The sequence below is a fragment of the Mauremys reevesii genome, linkage group 1 (assembly GCF_016161935.1).
Source record: "Mauremys reevesii isolate NIE-2019 linkage group 1, ASM1616193v1, whole genome shotgun sequence".
Lineage (NCBI taxonomy): Eukaryota > Metazoa > Chordata > Testudines > Geoemydidae > Mauremys > Mauremys reevesii.
In genome coordinates this window covers 295,140,612-295,163,220 of record NC_052623.1, presented here as the reverse complement: position 1 = coordinate 295,163,220, position 22,609 = coordinate 295,140,612, and the positions used below count along the sequence as shown (strand labels likewise).

At 41.9% G+C, this 22,609-nt stretch overlaps 1 protein-coding gene and 1 long non-coding RNA gene across 7 annotated transcripts in view; one reads left to right on the top strand and one right to left on the bottom strand.

The window, feature by feature from the left end:
* Nucleotides 1-22,609, top strand: part of KCNMB4 (potassium calcium-activated channel subfamily M regulatory beta subunit 4) — an 89,031-nt gene that overhangs the window by 27,220 nt on the left and 39,202 nt on the right. For 3 of the 6 annotated variants that reach the window (XM_039500203.1, XM_039500202.1, XM_039500201.1), the window contains exons 3-4: nucleotides 9,610-9,691; nucleotides 12,045-12,184. In XM_039500203.1, the coding sequence (XP_039356137.1) occupies nucleotides 9,610-9,691; nucleotides 12,045-12,104 (142 nt within the window). In that variant the 3' untranslated portion in view covers nucleotides 12,105-12,184. Of the gene's footprint in view, nucleotides 1-9,609; nucleotides 10,209-12,044; nucleotides 12,185-19,513; nucleotides 19,753-22,609 lie in introns of those variants that run through there. The other 3 variants (XM_039500200.1, XM_039500199.1, XM_039500198.1) reach the window with 3 other exon arrangements.
* LOC120382605 lies at nucleotides 9,474-11,760 on the bottom strand. Its single transcript, XR_005588224.1, has 3 exons — nucleotides 11,603-11,760; nucleotides 9,845-9,964; nucleotides 9,474-9,732 (listed from the first exon to the last, which is right to left on the bottom strand). It is a non-coding gene; the product is annotated as an uncharacterized LOC120382605 (long non-coding RNA).

Here is a 22,609-nt window from a genome sequence, read left to right as displayed (position 1 = left end):
TTAGGAGGGGCAGTTATTTATCATTATCTTGCTGAGGAGGAACACCACTGTGAGTGAAGGAAGAGATCACCCAGCAATCAAGAGAAGGAGTTGTGTATGTGGGCCACAAACTAAATAGCATGACACAATCAAGACTAACAAGAATCTAATTTCCTCTGTCCTGTTTGGTCTTTGTCTGTGCTCCCTCAACCTCCCACTATCATGTAAGCATAGCACTCCTCCTTCTCTTCCCATTATTGTCATTCACACCTTATGTATGTCTTTCTGCCCCCACTGCTACCCCTTCCTGTTTAAGAAGAAAAGACACACTAGAATGGACATACTGGGTCAGACCAATTGGTCCATCTAGCCCAGTATCCTGTCTTCCGACAGTGACTGGTGCCAGATGCTTCAGAGGGAATTAATAGAACAGGGCAATTATGGAGTGATCCATCCCCTGTTAAGCAGTCCTAGCTTCTGGCAATAAAGGTTTAGGGACACCTAGAGCATGGGGTTGCATCCCTGACCATCTTGGCTAATTGCCATTGATGGACCTGTTCTCCATGAACTTAGCTAATTCTTTTTTCAACCCAGTTCTACTTTTGGCCTTCACAAGATCCCTTGGCAACAAGTTCCACAGGTAGACTGTGCATTGTGTGAAGAAGTACTTCCTTACGTTTGTTTTAAACCTACTACATATTAATTTCATTGGGTGACCCCTAGTTCTTACGTTATGTGAAGGAGTAAAAAACACGTCCTTATTCACTTTCCCCACACCATTCATCATTTTATAGACCTCTGTCATATCCCCTGCCCCTTATTTATCTCTTTTCTAAGCTGAATAGTACCAGTATTTTTAATTGCTCATATAGAAGTTGTTCCACACCCCTAATAATTGTTGTTGCCCTTCTCTGTACTTTTTCCAATTCTAATATATCTTTTTGAGAGGGGGATGGCCAGTACTTCACGCAGTATTCCAAGTGTGGGTGTGCCTTGAATTTATATAGTGGCATCATGATATTTTCTTATCTTATTATCTGTTCCTTTCCTAATCGTTCCTAACATTTTGTTAGCTTTTTTGATGGCCGCTGCACATTGAGCAGATGTTTTCAGAGAACTATTCATGATGATTCCAAGATCTCCTTCATGAGTGGTAATAACTAATTTAAACTCCATCATTTTGCATATATACTTGGGATTATGGTTTCCAATGTGCATTACTTTACATTTATCACCGTTGAATTTCATCTGACGTTTTCTTGCCCAGTATTCCAGTTTTGTGAGAGCTTTTTATAGCTCTTTGCAGTCTGCTTTGGACTTAATATCTTGAGTAATTTAGTACTGTCTTCAAACTTTGCCACCTCATTATTAACACCTTTTTTCCAGATTGTTTATGAATATGTTGAACAGTATTGGTCCAAGTACAGATCCTTGGGAAACTCTGCTATTTACCTCTTTCCTCCATGAAAACTGACCACCTACTTTTTGTTTCCTATCTTTTAACCATCTACTGATCCATGAGAGGACCTTCCCTCTTATCCCATGACTGCTTACTTTGCTTAAGAGCCTTTGATGTGGGTCATTATCAAAGGCTTTCTGAAAGTTCAAGTACACTATATTCACTGGCTCACCCGGGTCCATAGGCTTGTTGACACTCTCAAAGAATTCTAATAGATCAGTGAGGCATGACTTCCCTTTACCAAAGTCATGTTGATTCTTCCCCAACATATTGTGTTCATCTATGTGTCTGATAATTCTGTTCTTTACTATCGTTTCAACCAATTAGCCTGGTACTGAAGTTAGGCTTACCAGCCTGTAATTGCCAGGATCTCCTCTGGAGTCTTTTTCAAAAAGTGGTGTATTCTCTGCCCCACTCTACCAGCTGTTCTTTTACTTTTCTCTGTTTCCTTCCCCTAGTTGTGTGGCTCCTTTACACCTTCTTAAGCTCATATTTCTGCTCTCTTAGGGAAAATTATTGAACTTGAAGGGGATTTCAAGCAGTGGATTTAATGACAGCTTCTGACACCCCTGCTTCCCCTTTACCATAGGAAAGGTTTCTCCATAGCTGCTTTATTTTTCTAACATGTACATGCAAGTGCTTCATGCATGGTTTTAGTCACTAAAATGCACATTCTGTTGGGGAGCCAATTATCACAACAGACCTCTGAGCTTTTGAGCCTTGTTTATCGCAACTACCATACAGTTCTACACAGACATATATGGGAATGTGCTTCCATTAGCGAACAAGGCTTTATATTTGTCTGTATCTAACCTACCATATGATACCTATGTCTACGTATCCCAGGACCAACTCCATAAGTGTGTAACTTTTTTTCATGATGTTTTAGTGGGTAGTTGCTTTTTTCCTAGCGGTGCCTGTCTCCTCGCTGGGACCCCAGTGAGGCAGAGAGGCATTACTGCCCCAATTTTACAGATTGGGAGCTGGGACACAGAGTGCCTAAGTGGCTTTCCCGGGGTCACACATGAAGTCCTTGGCTGAGCAATGAATCAAGCCTAGGTCTCTCATGTCCCAGGCTAATGCCCTAACCTCCAGGCCATCCTTCCTCCCCTATTACAGTATTAGAGCACAGACAAAATTGCATAAGAAAATGAATAGTTTAAAGGATCAAATCATCAGTGTCAGTGGAGGGGCACTTTGAACATTTTTTCCCCCTTCCCTATGACATCTCTTGTCTGTATTTGTGTAGCTAGGGAAGCACATGGGTGGGTGTGTTTACATGTACACATACAGGCACATCACTGTCCTGTCAATGCTCTCCCATCAGCATAGCTCCACTTTCCCACTGCACATGCCTTAGAGCCAAAATTTAGGGTTTTATGCCAACATAAAAGAAGTACGTCGACTCTTGCTGAACCCTACAGTGAGTTGATGCAGTAGTGGGAGTGTTTAATTCTAATAATTGGTACAACCATGAGTGCTGCCAGTAGACCCCACTGTAATAAAGCACTGTAGCAAATTGGCTCAATCCCCCAAGCCAGACAGGATTGTAATGTCAGGAGTGGCATTACGAATGTTTTCCCCAAGTAGAGTTTATTACTTACATTTATTACAGAATCTCCTATAAGAGGCCCCAGGGATTGTAAACATTTTACTTTCCTCAATCTGCATATGTATTACACATTTATTAAAACAACCCCCCAAGGCCTTTGTACACACAGCAGATTCATTCAGTGAGTGATAACTGGAACATCTCTGTGTGATAATTAAATAGCCTTTCTTCAAGATTAGTCTCATCCCAGGCTGATTCTGTGGCCCAAGGATGACCAAAAGCGGAGAAGAGTTGAAATTCTACCTTCATGGACAAACCTCAGAACAAATCACTAATGACATTTTGATATTGGATTAATTTGTCTAATTAATTCTGATTGATTCAGATTTTCTTTCTGAACGGTTGTTGCTTTTTCCCTTGTTTTCCCCTTTTTTTTACATCATATTTTTAGGCTTCAGTCATTATGTTTTACTTAAAAATGCAATTTGTTAACAAAAGTCACTTTTGGAGATGAGCTTCTAAAAGCATGACTCCAGCTTCAAGTTAAATCTTAGCCAGCTGGTTCCATAGGGCCAAGTTGCGATAGCCTTACTCACACTGAGAAGAACCTTGCTCCAGGAATAGCCCAATTTGATTTTAGTGGGGCAAGGTATTGCTCGGTGTGAGGAGAGCTATCCAAGTTTGGCCCTTAGTGATCAGTTAGCTTGGTCACTTGGCTCAGTGTTTTCAGGGTAGGGATCACTAATCCAAGTTTTCAAGTCTAAAGTGCAGTTCGTAAAATTGTTCTGTTCCCATTAGTTGCAACATTTCCTCTTTAGTGTAAACTCCATTCCTTTACAGCCACTTTTCGAGATGCTCTTCCCAGCTGACTTGCAAATTCAGCATCATTCTTGTTGCTCTTTTCCTGAGATTAAGGTACGCCCCCTCCAAAGGCCTTCGGGAAAACATCTATATCTCCTTTCCTATATTTGGGGACCAATTTATAATCCCTCTTGTATAGAGAATTGATGTTTCGTTTCCCATCTCCACTTATCGAGATGCTGGCAACACAGTCTTTTTTGATTTCCCAGCTTGTGCCTGCACCATTTCTCCTTATACAGAAGCTAATTCTCATATTCTGTATGCTCCCTCTGACACTTGGCAAATTTCTCTCTCTGCAGTCACGTTCTCTTTCCTCCAGCTGAGGCATATCCCACACCAGGTTCCAGCATTCCTGGGTGGTCCCTGTCAGCGTCTTTAGTGTTGCAAATACTCTATTCATTGCCTGTTTCTTTCGTCAGGGTCTTCCTGTTGCTCATCAGCTTCCTGCTCAGTTGTTTGGATTCACTTGGTTTTCTGGTCAATTAATCCATTCCTCTCCTTAATCCCTGATTTTAGAGTATTTAGTGGCCCCAGCTGTACCTGGTTGATGACTTTCAAGATGTGATGGAATGCACTCCTGTATTCACACCCTCCAAATCATTGTAATAATCTTTGTATAAAATATGCCCCATAAGGTATCATTTGAAAACTAATAACTTGCTGGTCAGTAATATGGTGAAATGTGCATAGCAACATTATAGATAAAGTTATGACCATAAGATGAAATCATGACTGAAGTGTGTTTACCAGACAAGTCTGGGGAGTGGGTAAACCAATTTCTCAGAGACTAAGGACAAGCTGACCCCTCTAGCCAGGTGTCTTCAGAGCTGATGGGCAGTCACCTGTCAAGTGGCCATTCTTTGGCAAGGAAGGAGGGCAGGAACAAAGATCTTCATCTTAGCAAACAGCAGCATGAAACCTCTTTCACCACCAGACTCCTTGACACCAACCTCACAGCAGGAGTGAACTTTATCTAGGGTAACCCTCAGGAAAATACATTTCAAAGGGTGACTGAACTATAAAAGTAAGGGGCAAAACCACGCCAAGATATCTTCCCCTCCGCCCACCTCCCACCTAGGAAGGCACAAGAAACAGCAGTTGAACTTTGGCATCAGATCCTGGCCTTAGAGTTTGGTCAGCAATGTTACTGGAAACACATGGTAAGGAGCCAAGTCTACTTTGTTTAGTTTTAGTAGTAGGAAGCATTTTATTTTTATTTCTCTTGTAACCATTTCTGACTTTAATGCCTTATACTTGTGCTCACTTAAAAGCTGTTTCCTTGTAGTTAAATAAACGTGTTTTATTCTTTAATCAAAACTAATCCAGTGTTGTGAACTGTGTGAGTAACTCCATTTAGGGTAACACACTGTTGCATATTGATCCCCTTAGAAGGCCAACTGACCTAATATACCTGGACTGCCCAGGAGAAGGCTGGACAGTGCAGAACACACAGTTTTGGGGAAAATTCAGGACTGGGGGTGTGTTGGGGTCACCCTGCAAGCAGTAACTCAGTCTGGTGGAAGCCAGAGTGTGGCTGGTGTGTTACTGACACACTGCTGGGGTCGGCATTGCTGAACCAGGACTGCAGCTATACACAGACACTCAGGACGTGACCTGCAGGCTGTTTCGCTGTTTATGAGTGGCTTGCTTGGGAGCTACACCAGCAAATCATTGTGAGGTACCCCAGGTTGCAGGGCAGGTGTGACACTGCCCCTCATTGGTCTGGATTGCACCCTGGCATGTCATACAACATGTCTCTCATTTGCAGCTCACAGTCCCATTGATGGAGTGTGTCTGTCAGCTGCTCTTTGTTTAGGTTTTTATGCTGTGATTGAGATTTCTTGCTCTGCTTAGATCTATGAGCTGTTGCTCCCTTTTAAAGTCTTCTTCTGCCCTCCTCTTAATCTTACCCTGGAAAGAAAGAAAGAAAAAGGGGGTTTCGCTTTTATTCTGTGCTCTCCACCCCCTCAGTGTCAGAACATATGAGTGTCAGCACAGCTGTATCTCTGAGCCAACACTGTCACGTGTGCCCACCATTTCCCACGCCTTAGGACTGCAGCCTGACAGGGCCACACCTTCTGGTAGAAGATGCCATAGTCTGGACCCCTTTTGACCACAGATCCCAAGCAGCGTAGGCATCAGGCATTCTTCCTTCACTGCCCCTTCGTGAAGGCTGACGGTGGCCTCACTCTTTGAGGCAGTCTGAGTGAAATCTCCAAGCAGCCTCAAACCAAGGTGGTAGTAAAACCAGAGCTTTTTGAGAAGGGGAAGTCAAATTAAAACCAAAGAAATGGCATACAGAACAGATCTGGTGGTACATCACAAAAACCGTTCTTACATGTGTTATAGGAAAATAAGCAAGGTCTTACCTTTCTGGAAGGTGTTCTACCTCCCCTGGGACCCTTTTGCAGGCAGCATTTCAAAGGCTATGTCTACACTGCAAAAGCAGGCGTGATTGCAGCATGTGTAGGCATACCTGTGTTAGTTTTCATTTTGCTAGCATGGGTACCAAAGCAGTGTAGATGTGGTGGCACAAACTAGCAATCCAAATACATACCCAGGGTCCCCAGAGGGCTTGTACTCAGATTGGTAGCCCATGCTGAAGACCGCGTCACTGCATCTACTCTGCTACTGTTACCCATGCTAGCTAGATAAAAGCTATGCCTACCTGTGCTACAATCACATCTTCACTCTGCAACGCAGAATATCCAGGCAGACAGGTTTTTAAATCTTCCCTCTTGTGGCCACACCCACAACAATTGTTTCCCAGCCAACCTCACATCTCATTTTCAGCGGAACACCCCACACTCACGGGGCCTGTGCCCTTCTTTCTAGCTTCATGACTATGTTTTTACACGTTAATTGACCCGGGTGGAGTTGCTAACCTAAGTGCAGCTCATTGCTTTGCATCTGAATTTAAAGAGAGGGCTCATATAATTCTTATAATTCTCTCAGTGTTCATTTTCCTCTTTATCAAATATAAAATAGATTCATGTATAAGAATATGATAATATCCCTTTAAATAGTTTGTGAGCCCTTTAATGGTGCTCTCTATATTCTGTATTTTAGAACCTTCCAAAAATCAGTCAGAGCAGCAGTAGCATGTACTTAGGCCTGGCATGTCAGTTTACATATAGTAAACATGTTAATGTGTCATGTACACAGAAAATTATACAGTAAAAATAATACAGATTTAAAAAGTAGGACCTTTACTGAGTACTCCAATATTGGATACGTTGTGCAGGTATTTGGGATTGAAGAAAATGCTTAGCATGCCTTTGGCTCATTTCCTGTATGGAAAACTTTTAAAAGATCAAGTATAAGACTTAAATATCTATTTATAATGAAAGTTACAATTCATCACTCCTGTAATTTGTACAGATGGGTTCCAAATTCTCTGATAGGACACAACTGAAAGGAAGTCTGGCTCTCTCTAATTACACCTTCATTGCCCTAATTGAATCCAGTTTTCAAGTTTGCTTGCTCGCTGTTCTATTTATCTTATTCTTTGATTCGTACCTGCTTTAAAAAAAATACTTAGTCTTAACTTCCCTTGCAAGTTGAGAACTGAGAATGGGGATGCTCTTTGTTAACCATTCATTGTCAAATTCCACTCTGTTAGTCAAACATTAGGTACAAAGTGAGACAAAATCAGCATAGTATTTTCTGGGAAAATAGTTTAGATATGCGTGCTTTCATTCACATATCAAATATTGAGGGGGGTATTATAGTTATAGTAACCAATTTACTGTCTGAGTATGCTCCAGGGACACCCAGTAGAGTGCACTTCATTTGCTGTTCTCCTGAATATGCCAAGTTCTTTTGCTGCTGTTTAGTTTTTTATATTGCACTAGTGCCCAGAGGCAGAATCAGGGCCCCATTGTGCTAGGCACTGTGTGAAGGTATAGTGTCACTGACCCTACTATCATAAACCTAAAATCCAAAGGGCTAATATTCAGTGAACTAACCATCTCCCACTGATTTCAATGGGATGTTCATGGACTCCAGGGGTTACCATATCAACACAGACTATCCATCATTTAGCCTGGAATTCTGTCTTTTCTGGTGGCTGGGATGTTTCAGGGAAGAAAAAAAAGCCTTCATGTATTTAATGAATTCCACAGCGAGGTATGTGGGGAAGAGGCAAAAGAGTTTCATCCCGACTCTCCTGACCCTGAAGTGTGAGGTTTGTTTGTCTTACAATAATCAGAAAGTGACAGTATAGCTGGAAATAAGAGGATCAGCAGCCGATGAGTGGGGTTGTAATCACTGGGCCAGGATCTCCATTTCCACCAGTTTTCTATCAGTATAATTCCACTGAGGGTGCTTTTGATTGAAACCACTGAGAGGAGAACCATGCCCGCTATATTCAACTCACTGGGCTTAATAACACCAACATGCAAGTTATTGGTTAATATTTTAAGCAGAGCAGTTTATGGGAAGACAAGCATCAGGTGGCACTGGTGCAGAGGGGTAATGTTTGAGATGTCTGGATAAAGTCAGAACCAACATCGGTGCAGATCCTTTTCTGAGGTTTGAAAAAGTTCTGTTCTCCTCTGATAGTTATTGATATGTGTCTCTCTGCACTTTGTGGCTCTGATTGCAAAAATCGCAGAACTGCCCACGTATCATGAGACTGATTTAACATTATTACCAGCATTACAGTGGGAGCAGAAAGACGTAGAAATGAGAGAACTTGTCCATAAGATTTCCAGACAAAGTTTTCAGACTTGGGAGGTGCAGATAAACAGTTGATATTTCAGGTGCTTTATCCAAACTGAGTTTCTAAACCTTTTGAGATTCCCCTATTGAAAATTAACAAACCTACTACAGACCTGACTATTAAAATGAATTGGTCACTATGGAAATGGAATTGGCCTCCACCTAGAATAAAATTTTCAATAGTGCCTAAGTTCCCGTGCCTTTCAAGGGGATTTAGGCATATTTGAAAAGTTTACTCATTGTTTCCATTGGCAGTTGTTTTGTTTTCACGAGCAAACCACAGATTGACGCTACTCAGTATGATTGATAGAGTCTGCTGCCATGAAGCCCTTGTGCTAGGCGATTGTAGCAGTTTAGGGATGAGAAGAAGGCCGTGTCTATTAGGATTTTGCCTTGATTCTAGCAATTGATGGCAATCCACAGAGGTAGTTAGGCTGTAGCAAACCCCTAATGCAGACAAGTGGCAGAACTGTGGGGAAAAGGGTGGTACTGGCACAGGCCCTGCCTATGTTATATTTGACTGTTACCAGTACTTTGTTTCAAGCATTATAATTCTCTCCACACTCCCATGCCCAGTGTGGTCAAAGCTAAAAGTTAACTAGTTCGAATGTTTAAATTACATTTTAAAGTAATTACCTCATTTTGATGCAATTTGACACCTACATATTAGAGTACTGATATATTGTATTAAATGATCATTTTACTGCTTTTCATAAATCACGCTCCGACATTGTTACATTGCGCTATCTTTCACTGCTTTTATATGATAACCTAAAATCCCAGACCATTTTTATCTGAATGGGTTTTTCTCTGCAAAATACTTCAGATAAAACACCCTGGCAGAATGTCATGAATGTATTTGCAAATTAAAGTGGTGGATGAAATGGAATGATCCACTTAATCATTTTCTACTACTGTTACAAATAAAATGCCATTATTGTTTCCTGGTCAAATGCCTTCCATTGAAGGATGAATTGATGCCTGTTTGATATATATATATAATGTATTCCTCCTCTCTTTCCTCCCTCCTTTACAGACCAGATGATGTGCTTCTTAGGCGTACCCACGATGAGACGGTCCTCTTGCATTGCTTTCTCTGGCCTCTGGTTACTTTCCTGGTAGGAGTCCTAATTGTGGTCCTGACAATCTGTGCAAAGAGCTTGGCCGTCAAAGCAGAGGCAATAAAAAAGAGGAAACACTCATAAATGGAAAAGTCACTGAAGGAAAAGGAAAAAGTTGTAAGAAAGTCGAAAGTGACAAATTCGACATACCTGCGCCTCGAGTGCACCCAGACATGCCCGTTGCCAAGGTCTTGTCAGGCTTTGGTGTTGCTGATGCCTGAGGATTATTCTTGGGGGACAGCTTTATGAAATGTCAACTAATTGCTTCTTCTGCTATGACAGTAAACAAGAATATTCCACCAAAAGATTCTAAACTGCACCAAATATGCTGTACTGTATTAGACTAAACTTGAACAATGGCTAATTTATCCAGGTCTTAGATGTACTGAGGGACGATACTAGAAAACCCGAAAGGTGGTGAATTTCATCTTTGCAAAACAATCTTTGTTGTTAGTATTTGGTATTAAATATTTAAAATATTATTTACTTTATCATAGACCGTATTTCTGAAATAATAAAGGATGGTGGTTTTGGTTTTTACCCTTGTTCAATTCAGGTTTTTTTAATTTAAAGTTCTAAAATAACATATTCCACTGATTTTATTTGTCTTCACTGTACTAGAGAGTTTCATTTTGAAATTGACATTTTAATTTCAGCCTAGACAAAATTCCTCATTCATCCTCGGTTGTTTATCTTGCAAAATATTAAGATCCCTGAGGATTTTTAATCTTGTAACTGGAAAACAAATACTGATTTTTATTTGAAAGAGGAAAACAATGCTGGGAATAATCCTGTTGACTCAATAACATTCAGTCCTTAGCAGTTCTATAGTATTCTGTGAGTTATCCTATTAGCGTTATCGGCTTCACAAAGTGGTGATATAAACCAAACACACATCATTTTGTAGTAGAGATCCCACTAAGATGCTGTGTGACACTTCTAATCACATCCTTAAATTAGAAAGTTCTATGAGTCACTTTACATCACTTTGTTCAAGTGATGGTTAAAAGAATAAGATCTCAACTTTTTACAGTCCCTTACTGCATGTAACTAAACTACCATTGTCACAGTCACTACATTGCTGTGTACAGCGCTAACAGTCTCAGCAAAAGGATATTTTTCAACATCAAAAATAAGATGTACTAGTAACTGAATAACTCAATATCTACATTCCATATCTTACCCTGTCATTTCCAACTTTCAGCATCGGAAACCTGAGGGATATTTATCCTAGCCGGGTTAGAGAATAAACGTAGGAGGCACATTTTAGTTCAATGCAAAGCTGTCTCTACCTTTGTCACAAGTCTTATTAATGAGATTCCACTTTTCAGTATGTTTCTGATGTACATCATATGATGATATAGTAGATTTTTAACCTTTATTAACAAGTCTAAACCTGCTTTCTATTTTTTTAATCTCTGCCATTCTTAGTGTTGATTTAAATATAGAGATCTAATTGATTGCTTCTGGGCTCATTTGACAATTATCCGTAGAAATGTTTCCACAAGAAAAAGCAAACGACTTTAAACCCTAGGAAACATTCTGTTGTCATAAGGTGATTTCCATTGTCTATTATCCTTTCAGTGGTTATTGTATGGATAACAATCAAATATTCAAATGCTTTAATAGCTTTTTATTTTGGAAATTAGCATACAATGGGGACAGCATGGGGTAGGACCCAGGGCTGTGAATTAGGAGGCCAACAGTCTATTCCTAGTTCTGCCACTCCCCTGGTGTTTGACCTCTAGGATGTCACTTAATCTTTCTGTGTCTCAATTTCCCCATCTGTCAAATAGGGATAATGTTACACTTCTCAATAAAGTGCTTTGAAAGCTAGGACTGAAAAGTGCTATATAAATGGTGTATACATAATTCTCTGCTGAAAGGCTCATTCTCCGGGAAGTGTACCTTGTATCATCCTCCTCCTTTAGATACGCTCTGAGTCTGAGGGGGGGGGGAAATTGCCATGATGAATAGAGGTTGTGATTTTTTTCAAACTGCCTATGGAAGTTTGGCACCTTTTGAAAATACAAGCCTGCTAGTTAGCAGAGGACATATCCTTTTATTCAGTGACAGTGTCTAGATTCCACGACCTCTGTTTCATGTGCTGCAATCCTGTTGCCTTAGCAACACATTACCTTAGCAACAAACTGAGCCATTCCATGGGTTTTATTGTCACACTGCAAATCAGAGAAGATTGCTGGCTTTGGGCAATTTTGCCATTTGTGGGAAATAGTGGCAAGCCCACTTTCTATATGTTTCCATTGACATTCACTGGGCATGACTCGCTACAGGCAGTCTGTATAATCTTTATTCGATGCACATTAAAATCTCTTTTATTTTTTCAAAGGAGATAGAAAAATGTGGTGAGATTCATCCAGAGTTGGAGGCAGCAGCTTGGTTCTCATAAATCCAGATTAACTAAATCCTCTCTATCTTTGCTGTAAAAGCTCTTGTGACTGAATTGTGTGGCTGATTCCCTGAGCAAAGGTAAGGCGTGAATTGAATCCCTGTAGTCAAACTGAGTTTGTTCAGACATCACAGCTGTAAACCTGCTAGAATTGTGACTTGTGGACGCCACTGGGAGTAAATCACAGTTATCAGGATGATACTAAATCACCTTTTGTCTTGCAGAGCAGTTGCAGCCTGAGTAAACATAGAGAATTCAATTGGAAAGCAAAGAAAGGCAGTAAGTCTTTTTCCAGCATGCTCTACAGCAGTGTTTCTCAAACAGGGGTCACCCGCTTGTGTAGGGAAAGCCCCTAGCAGGCTGGGCTGGGCCGGTTTGTTTACCTGCCCTGTCTGCAGGTCCAGCCAATCGCGGCTTCCACTGGCCGTGGTTTGCCGCTGCAGGCCAATGGGAGCTGCTGGAAGCAGCGCGGGCCGAGGGACTTGCTGGCCACCACTTCCAGCAACTCCCATTGGCCTGCACTGGCGAACCACGGCCAGTGGGAGCTGCGATCGGCTGGACCTGCGGACGGGGCAGGTAAACAAACCGGCCCAGCCCGGCCCGCCAGGGGCTTTCCCTATACAAGCAGCGACCCCTGTTTGAGAAACCCTGCTTTACAGGCTGTGGAATAGTCAAGGAAAGAATTAATTCTTCTATCACAGCCTTTGCGTTGGTGATATAGAAATTTCCAGCTAATCCCTTCTCTTGATGACTGCCTCTCGGGATTTCCTACGTTAAAATTGTTTTTATTGATTCCCTATTGGCGTAGTATATTTTCCAATATTTGTTGCATATTCTCCAGATATCTTCTGCTAAGAAAGCATCTAATTTTAAGCAGATCAGACTGGTTCGGTTCTCCATTTCATTCAATATTTATATTGCCACTACTTTGAAGGACTCCACTTCCTCATGCTCTCCAGTGCACAGCTTTATTCAAACATGTGCATTCTCTTTCATGTGCACCAATTTGTTTATATAATATTCAAATCCATTAGCTTCTTATGCTTATTTTTTATAAATCTCATATGAAATGATTTGAACATTGTTTGTTTGAGCCCATCTTCTCTGACATTGTGTTTTGCATGTTTTCGTAGTCGTAACAAGTTAATAAACATTCAGAGGTGGATTAGAAAATTAACTGCTATGTTAAGAAACTTAACTCAGTTTACATGAGCAGGAGAGGAACTTCTGATTCTGTCTGCGTAGCATTCAGAAGTAAACACGCACACTCTGTGGTGTAAATATAGCCCGTTTGGAGTAAAATGTGTGTTCTGTGCAAAATTGGTTGGAATTTGAGAGCTATAGTTCCACAGTCTGTCTCTTTAAGCCTGGGCCTCTGCTCAAAAATCAGTCCTGGTGAGCCAGCGGGAGGTTGCAGCAGGAATTTGAGCTACTTAAGCAGTGGTCTGTGTGAGCTGTGTTGCCTTGGGTTGTTACAGGGTTACCAATAAAGAGTTCCAGTTTAGACAACATTCTGGTCTCTTGAGTGTAATCTCTGGTGAGGGAGGACTTCACTAAAGCTCACCAGCAGAAAATAAAGTGGCATACACCAAAGTCCTGAGCAATAGCCCGTTCAAATGGACTGCGAGCTGGGCCCTAATCAACCGAAATGTGATAGCCAAGCATTACAACAAAACAGTTATTTGGATACTCCTACCTTCACAGAGCTGGTTAATTCCTTTGGTGAGAATTAGACACTATGAAGATGATGTGACCAGATTTTCCCAGTTTCTAATGCTGTGGAAGTATAATGGAATTTTTAAAGCTGCTCTCACCTCTATCCTCTTGTAGTCCTTTGCCTCAGCTCCAGACATACAAAAGTTATCCTTCCAGTGCCATATATGTATACCTACAACTTTGAGGCATATCAAACAAATCTCTGCTTTTGGTACAACAAAGAGTCTATATAGCTTGCTTATCCTCCAGCGTCCAGATGACAAAGCAAAATGAAAGATCTTGGTTTAATAATGGAGATGCCAAAGGGAAAAATAGGTTAAATGTCTTTAAATCCCTAGCAAATGGACCATTCTTTATAGCGATTAAATAAACTTCAAGAAGTGCAAGTCCCTGGCAGCAAGAGATGTAATTTCTATCCATGACACAAAGAGTAATAGATGTATTTAAAATGTTTAAATGTATACCAGTGAGGAAATAATATAGATGCTGGGATAGTGTGGACTGCATGTTTATAAAAGAAGTGGATTGCTAAAGGATCTTTTGTCAGTATTGTAAATCCATGTTTTTGAATAACAAATATCCATTTTTGCAAACTTTAAACTGTCTACAAATATTTGAGGGACCTAGGTGAAACAAAAGGAATGATCTAGAATAGTGCAAAAAGCATCAGGGAGGGATTTATGATATGTAACCTATTAGACTGTGGAATAGTTTCCCAAGAGAAGGGACAGAAACTTCATAGCTGAAGTCATCTAAAACATGGAGTAGGTTTGCTTCCATATTTAATTTCCATGAAAATCAGCATGGAGCAGCTGCCAAGCCTCTATTGAACTTAAAACAAAAGCCTTCCCTAATTTTGTCATCTAAAGAAGTTGTTAAGATGAAATGTCAGATTAACTATCATCTGTACCAATGGAAAGCATAAAAAACATGAACAAGAAAACCTGGGAAAGAATGATTGTGCAATCAATCAAACTGTCTTGGAAGATCACAGCCTTGCTGAATGGCTCAGACTGGATGTTTACACCTAACTGGGAGAGGGTAGGAGGTGTACCATTTGAACCGATGTTCTGATACAAAAGCGATTGCCTCCATGTGCAGTGTTTAATTCAGTTTTATCATTCTAATGGAGGTTTGCAATCTCATAGTCCAGAAAACCATTTTCTGTTCATTATACATACATCCTGTAGATTCAAAAAGCTAATGAGAAAAGTAAATACAGTTATACAGTATGATGAATTCTATGTGAAATAAACATTTAAAAAATGCACAACCCATTTCCAAAGACTCTGTAATGCATAGATTAATCATCCTGAAAATAAATTTCCCAAAAAGGCAAGAAGGCTAAGACTACTATAAGCTTCTCTGGTCCTGTTTATATAAAGGATGATCTGCTGAGGAAGAGTCTTTATTTTAATAATATACAGCAGTATAAAATATATGCCAAGCTCTTTCATAGCTTTTTGGTTCATTCCGGGTTTGAGTTTCATTTGTTGCTCTCTAGAAATAGTATAGGAAAGTCAATTCTCACAAGCTGATTCGATGTCGCATACTAGCTTTCACCAATTGACATGTTTCCTAGGCAAAGCAGATATATCAGAGGAATAAATACCAGGGAGGGAGAGGAATTATTTAAACTCAGTACTAATGTGGACACAAGAACAAATGGATATAAACTAGCTATCAGGAAGTTTAGACTTGAAATTAGATGAAGGTTTCTAACCATCAGAGGAGTGAAGTTCTGGAACAGCCTTCCAAGGGGAGTAGTGGGGGCAAAAGACATATCTGGCGTCAAGACCAAGCTTGATAAGTTTATGGAGGGGATGGTATGATGGGATAGCCTAATTTTGGCAATTAATTCATCTTTGACTACTAGCGGTAAATATGCCCAATGGCCTGTGATGGGATGTTAGATGGGGTGGGATCTGAGTTACTACAGAGAATTATTTCCTGGGTGCTGGCTGGTGAGTCTTGCCCACATGCTCAAGGTTTAGCTGATCGCCATATTTGGGGTTGGGAAGGAATTTTCCTCCAGGGCAGATTGCCAGAGGCCCTGGGGGTTTTTCGCCTTCCTCTGCAGTGTGAGGCACGGGTCACTTGCTGGAAGGTTCTCTGCACCTTGAAGTCTTTAAACCATGATTTGAGGACTTAAGTGGCTCAGATACAGGTTAGGGGTTTGATACAGGAGTGGGTGGGTGAGATTCTGCGGCCTGCATTGTGCAGGAGGTCAGAGTAGATGATCATAATGGTCCCTTCTGACCTTAAAGTCTATGATTCTATGAAATGGACAGAATTCTTATGGTTTGAAGAGAGTCTCAGAAAGAACAGTTCTCAAAGAAAGTTTGTACTTTCATTTTGTTCTCAAAATCCAGGAATGCCAAAGCAGTGTTGTTCAGAGACCAGTGAAGTTTCCCTGTCTTTGTAACTGCAGTCTGAGGACAAATCCAACCTGGGTGTTCTTGCTGGTGGGCTGAAATAAGAAGCAATTTCTAGTCCTTTTTTAGGGAATAAGCAAATATTATAGATTGTGTGGTTTTAAAAAAAAATTTATATATAAATTCATATGCAACCTTCTGGCTCTTGACAAGAGGCTAAAATGCAAAGTCTTGGCCTCTCTGCAGGCAGTTTGTGGGGCTGCAAGCTGAGTTTTGAAGAGTAGCCGTTTTAACACATGGCTATGACTTTCTTTGATTTTGCAGGATAGTATTTGCCAGCTCAGCCTAGCTTATTGGTGCCATTGTGAAATTTGCAAGTTAATTTTTGTAACTGCACGCTGTAGGAGCAGTACTGTTTACATTACATACCAAAGAGAGATTTGATGGAACAGTGGCGGATTATTGAGTCCTGGGATAAGAGTGGAAGGTGGGATTGGAGTAGATGATCTCAGAGATCTTTCCAGTGCCAATTGTGAGTGAAAAAGGAAAAACTGATAGTTGAGACCAAACAAAGACTGTATCAAAGGTAGAGAGAGGAAGATTCTGGAATCACTGAGCACTGGAATGTCTGCTTTGATGAGAGGAGACTTAAAATTGGAGAGCCACCTCAAGGTCAAAATTGACCATGCTTGTTAAATGATCCCGGAAGGGACTAGAGTACGAGCCTTCTCTTAACTCAAAAATATCTGACAATTACTTCCAGTTGAATAATAACAAAGGAGACTGATACTGTGAAGCAAAGAGTGAGTAAGGCTAAAAAAGAAACATTAATGAACTGAAGTGTTGTCATGACAGTGGAACAAACTGACACTGCTCATTTTCTGGTGAGACTGTAATTGATGTAACCCCCTGTGAACCCTATAACCCTAGAATGATACAGCCTAAAAGCAGTTAACCAAAGCCAGGCCAAGAATATCTGATGTAGGCTAGAACCTTGCTGAATTTTGTTTTGAAAAACTAGGCTTCTGTTGATAGGAATGTGTCCTCATGAGAGAGCAATCCGAGGTCTTAGGGTAAAAGAGAACCCCATACTAGAAATGGAGCTGAAGGCTGGAGCTAAATGAGAATGCAATTAAGACTTGGGGGGGCATCGGGACAGCAAAAAAGTAGACACACTACTAGCCCAAAGGGCTAAGGAACATATAGAGGACTTTTAGATCGGGGAGAAAAGAAATGCTAGAAAGGTTGTGGGCTCATTAATAAATGAAGGTGATAAAATCCTGAATGACATTAAAATGGCTGAGCTATTGAACTGATCCTTTAAATCAGTCTGTTTAAGAACACAGGTCTGGACAGTCAGAATTAATGCTGTTTATAAGCAGCAGAGAAGACAACTGAATATACACCAGTCAGTAAGTCAGATGATATGCATCCCAGATTGTGAAGATTTCCTAATAAATATACTGAACACTTAAAAGTCGGTTTTGAAAAGTAATGAAAAATTGGTATCATAAGAAAGGAAAAATGAAAATGCCGTACCAACATTAAATCAATCCATCCAGACCTAGGAAATCTAGCGTCAATCCTTATTAAAATGATGGACCATATACAATTAATCTGAAAATACCTCGAGGATAACAGAATCATAACCAGCAAATGGCACGGATTTATTAAGAACAAATATTGTCAAATAAACCCGATCACATTTTTTACAGCCAACCTAGAGAATAATGGGACTATACATGAAGTAAAACAACTAGCATTTTATACTGTGGCTCAAAATCTCATTTGAAAAATTAATTCAAATCGAGTTGGCTATGAGCAATGAAAGACGGTGTTCTGGCTGAAGAACTGTCAACACAAAGCAATAGTAAATAGCAGTACATCAGCTGCATTAAGGTGTGTGGTGAAGTGCCTCAGCAGCTTTTCTTTATTATATAAGGCAACAGAAAGAGCCAATTATTTGCATTTTTAAAGTATACAGAATCTGGAGGAGTTATGAACATCAAGCGATAGACAGTACAAAGGAGACCACAACAGGTTAGAAATAGGAGCAGGAGATAAAATGCCTTTTATATCTTGAAAAATACGAGCTAATAAATTAGAAGTGGTGGAGGAGGGATACAGCAAATACAGACGCAGTGGGAGGAAGCTACTTGGAAGGCAGAGATGCTAAAAGAAGAGCCATGACTGATAGTAGACAGCAGAGTGGTTATGGCACAAAGCTAATTATACATGGTTCTGAGGTAGAAGAATTGGTGTCTGGGACTGAAATCACCCACTTCTTGGGAAACCAAGTCGCCTTTCCAGTATATTTGCATATTTTATTAACTCTTAACTCTGGGTGTGGTTGTGTGTCAATTTTCGCATATTTTTTCTTTAAAGTGATACTGTTAAATGGGAGAAGGCAGTTACCAGAGCTATCGATTGACAGGTTAGTTTTAGAATAGTTCTGCATCTGGAGTTTGGGCAGGAAAGGTGTGCATGGTTATCAGGATATGATAGATAGATGTTGGTTTGCATTTGCGGCTGATCAGCTTGTGTCTTTAACCGGCATTGATACTGCACTTGCATCTGTGCAGGTGGCAGAGCCCTATGACTTTGGTGTGATTCCCTGGGTTGCAGGGATCCAGCTGCAAGATTAAGGGGATAATGTTGCTTTTTCCAAGGGGTTTTGCGTGTGTATATAGAGATTACGCATGGCTGCGTGGCATTTATTTTTTACATTTCCCTGGGGGGGTTACTCAGTTTAATCAAAGAGCTCAGAACACCTTACAATTGACTATGTGGTTTAACTCAACATCAGCCTTATAACGGGACCATGGAAGCAACCTTAATGCTCCATAGTCAAATAGCATATGCCTGCAGAGCCAGGCCTGGAATCTTGGTCCTCTAGCAACCAAATCAAAGGCTCTTCTTACCCCTTGTGTTTAAGGCAGATCTCTGTTAACTGTCACCTCTAGAAGTGCTCTGAATTTGTTTCTAATCTGCAACAAGCCACTAGAGGACAACATATTTATATAGGTGTGAAATTCACCATGTGCAGAGGGCTAGCACGAGGCTTACATCCTACTTAAGCCCTACTTACACTTTTAAACAGAGAATGAAGTGGGAATTAGTGATGCATTGACTTTGTACTGGTCCTTTGCACAGCGGTGAATTTCATCCATAATGATTGCTCCTGCTCCGATTGAACTCAGTGGCAGAAAACTGGACTGTCTCTCTAACTCCCATTGAAATCAGTTGGGCGCAAAACTATTCACAAAAAGAAATTATTAAGAAATTTGCTTGATCAGAACCTATTTTCTTCATTTACAGTAGGTGCAGGAGTTGTCAAGGAGTTTTCACTATATGGGAAGTTTGAGCAGTAACAAGCCATTTTGGAGCAAAACTGAAACAAAGAAAAGTTAGACAAAAGTCAGCATTTCCAATCAGGGTTATACTGAATGGCCAATTACTCAAAAAATTGTTTGTTCCTGGAAAGTTTTAAGAAAGTTTCTCTCCCTTTTACCTTCAGAGTAAATGTGATGGTTTAGAACCCATGCCAAACTGATATGTGTGCCAACCTAGGACTTTATAATGGAAGCTGGTTGCAACTGAGAATAGTCTCATTTCCTTCCTTCCTTCATTTATAATACACATCTTTCCCCTTTCACTTTGTTGTTTCTTTCTTAATCATACTGATGACACACACACTGAATGGTGTGGCAAAGATTTATCAAACTCCTCATCATTCTGCATTCATCGATACTGAGCTCTGTCTGTCTTGATAATTAGCTGTTAATCATCCAAGGCAGGGGTGGGCAAACTTTTTGGCCTAAGAGCCACATCGGGTTTCTGAAATTGTATGGAGGACCGGTTAGGGGAGGATCTGCCTCCCCAAACAGTCAGGTGTGGCCTGGCCCCCGCCCCCTATCCAACCCCTCCTGTTTCTCACCCCCTGACAGCCCCCTGGGACTCCTGCCCCATCCAACCTCTCCCTCCACTCCTGACAGCCCCCGGAATCCCCGCCCCTGACCACCCCCTGCCACCCCATCCAACCCCTCATCTCACCCCGGACCGCCCCCCCGGAACCTCTGCCCCATCCAACCACCCCTTCTCCCTGACCACCCCCAGAACCCCTGCCCCTGACTGCCCCCCGCCGCCTCATCCAACCCCTGTTCTCGTTCCTGACTGCCCCCCAGGACCCCGGCCCCATCCAACCACCCCTTCTCTCTGTCCCCTGATTGCCCCCAGAACCCCTGCCCCTTACTGCCTCCCACTGCCCCATCTAACCCCCCCTCCTTCCTGATTGCCCCCTGGGGACCTTGCCCCCATTAAACCCCCCTGTTCCCAGCCCTCTGACCGCCCTGACCCCTATCCACATCTCCGCCTCCTGACCCCACCACCCCAAACTCCCCTGCCCTTTATCCAACCCATCCTGCTCCCTGCCCCCTTACTGCGCTGCCTGGAGCACCGGTGGCTGGCGACGCTATAGCGGCACCACCCAGAGCACCAGGACAGGCAGCCGCGCTGCCCGGATGGAGCCAGCAACACCACCGTGCAGCACAGATCACTGGGTCAGGCCCCGGCTCTGCAGCTGCACTGCCCCAGGAGCTCACAGCCCCGCCACCCAGAGCATTGCACTGGTGGCGGGGTGAGCTGAGGCTGCGGGGGAGGGGAAACAGCATGGGATGGGGGGTAGCCTCCCGGGGCAGGAGCTCAGGGGCCGGGCAGGAGGGTCCCGCAGGCCATAGTTTGCCCACCTCTGATCTAAGGGCTCGTCTTCACTACGGGGAGATTGATGCTGCTGCAATCAATGCAGCAGGGATAGATGTAGCAGGTCTAGAGAAGACCCACTAAATCAATGGCAGAGTGCTCTCCGGTCAACCCCGGAACGCCAGCTCTTGGAGCAGAGTAAGGGAAGTCGACTGGAGAGCGGCTCCCGTCAATATAGCACAGTGAAGACGTCAGGGTAGATCGACCTATATTATGTCGACTTGAATAATGTAGCTGGAGTAGTGTAATTTAGGTCGACTTACCTCCATAGTGAAGACAAGCACTAAGACATTCTGTACCAAGTTGCGTTCCTCCTCATTGTATTGTTTCTCTATCAGCCATGTCTGTCTAATAATCCTCTTCCCTTAGGTTATCTTTTCTAGGTTGGTTATCAAGATGGCTGAGATTTTAGTGATGTCTCAGAAAAAAAAATCAAACATCAAATTAGTGATTCATTTTTTAAAATTTGCAAAAAAAATCTATTTCAACAGATCGATTTAAAATTCTATGCAAGCGTCATGCTTCACTGGCTTGCAGTGTTCTCAAACTGAGTCAAACGATGGCATTGGTAATATTAATTACTGTATCACAAAGAAATTCTGAGTATTTGGCTCCCTTTAAAAAAGCACCTAATCTTGATTTAAAGAAGCCCTGTTACTACCGTGTGACACTTCCCAGCAGTACCCAGCTTTGCAAGGCATCTTGCTACAACCTGCCTTTAGCGTGAGGAAGCTTTGTGTATGTGTCAGCCTCCCAACTCCAGCAGCCACAGGCAACACAAGCACATGCAGGCTGAGCTGTCCCTCTACAGGTTAGCAACTGATGCGCCCCAACCCCTGAGCCCTCCGAGTGTCGCTGTGGAGTGCCCAGCCTGTTCCACTGGACACCTGCACTATTCACAGATGGACTATGCCCAAAGGAGCAGAACACCCCAGCTTACCAGTTTCACCTTAGATCACAGCTCCGTCTAACACAGCATTTTAGATACGTATGTGGCTTTGACTTTGAAACAGCAGTGTTCATCACACTAGCCAGTGGGGCACTCACAGTCTCATAGGGAATGAAGACAGCACGCTTCCTTTGCTTTTGTTTATTCCCTTCTTACCATTCCGTCTAATGCTGCCTTTCCTTTTTCGTCTAATGATGTTTGTTACAAGCACTGTGTGACTCACATTTGTCTGGTATCCCTTTTCTAAACATCTGCTGTTATTTAGCTTAGCTGTTTAAACTCTCTCTGCACATGAGCCTCTCTGAGACTGAAGTCAGCTTAGCTCCTATGCTAGGAAATTGACCTGCTGGTGATAATGGTTGTCAATAGTAAGTCCCATCTAACTCACGGACATTGTTTTAACTCCTGGTGTAGAGAGGGCAGAGAACAGTTTACAGCACCATTTCAGACAGCGTGACTGAGACTTGCTTAAATTGGTGGACTGTATTGGTCCTGACAAGAGCTTTGGCCCATCTATATTCTCAACCCTGATTCTGGAGGACCTGGTGTTGACAATTCATGTCAGCAACGGGTCCGTTTCCTAGGCTGTGAATCTGATAGACTTTTTTCTTTCATTTCCCACCAGTGCTGCCACTGGTGCAGCTCCATCAGTGGTGGAAGCCTGGCTGGCTCACCAGCATTTTAATCTTCGTGCTTAGGTCTAGCTG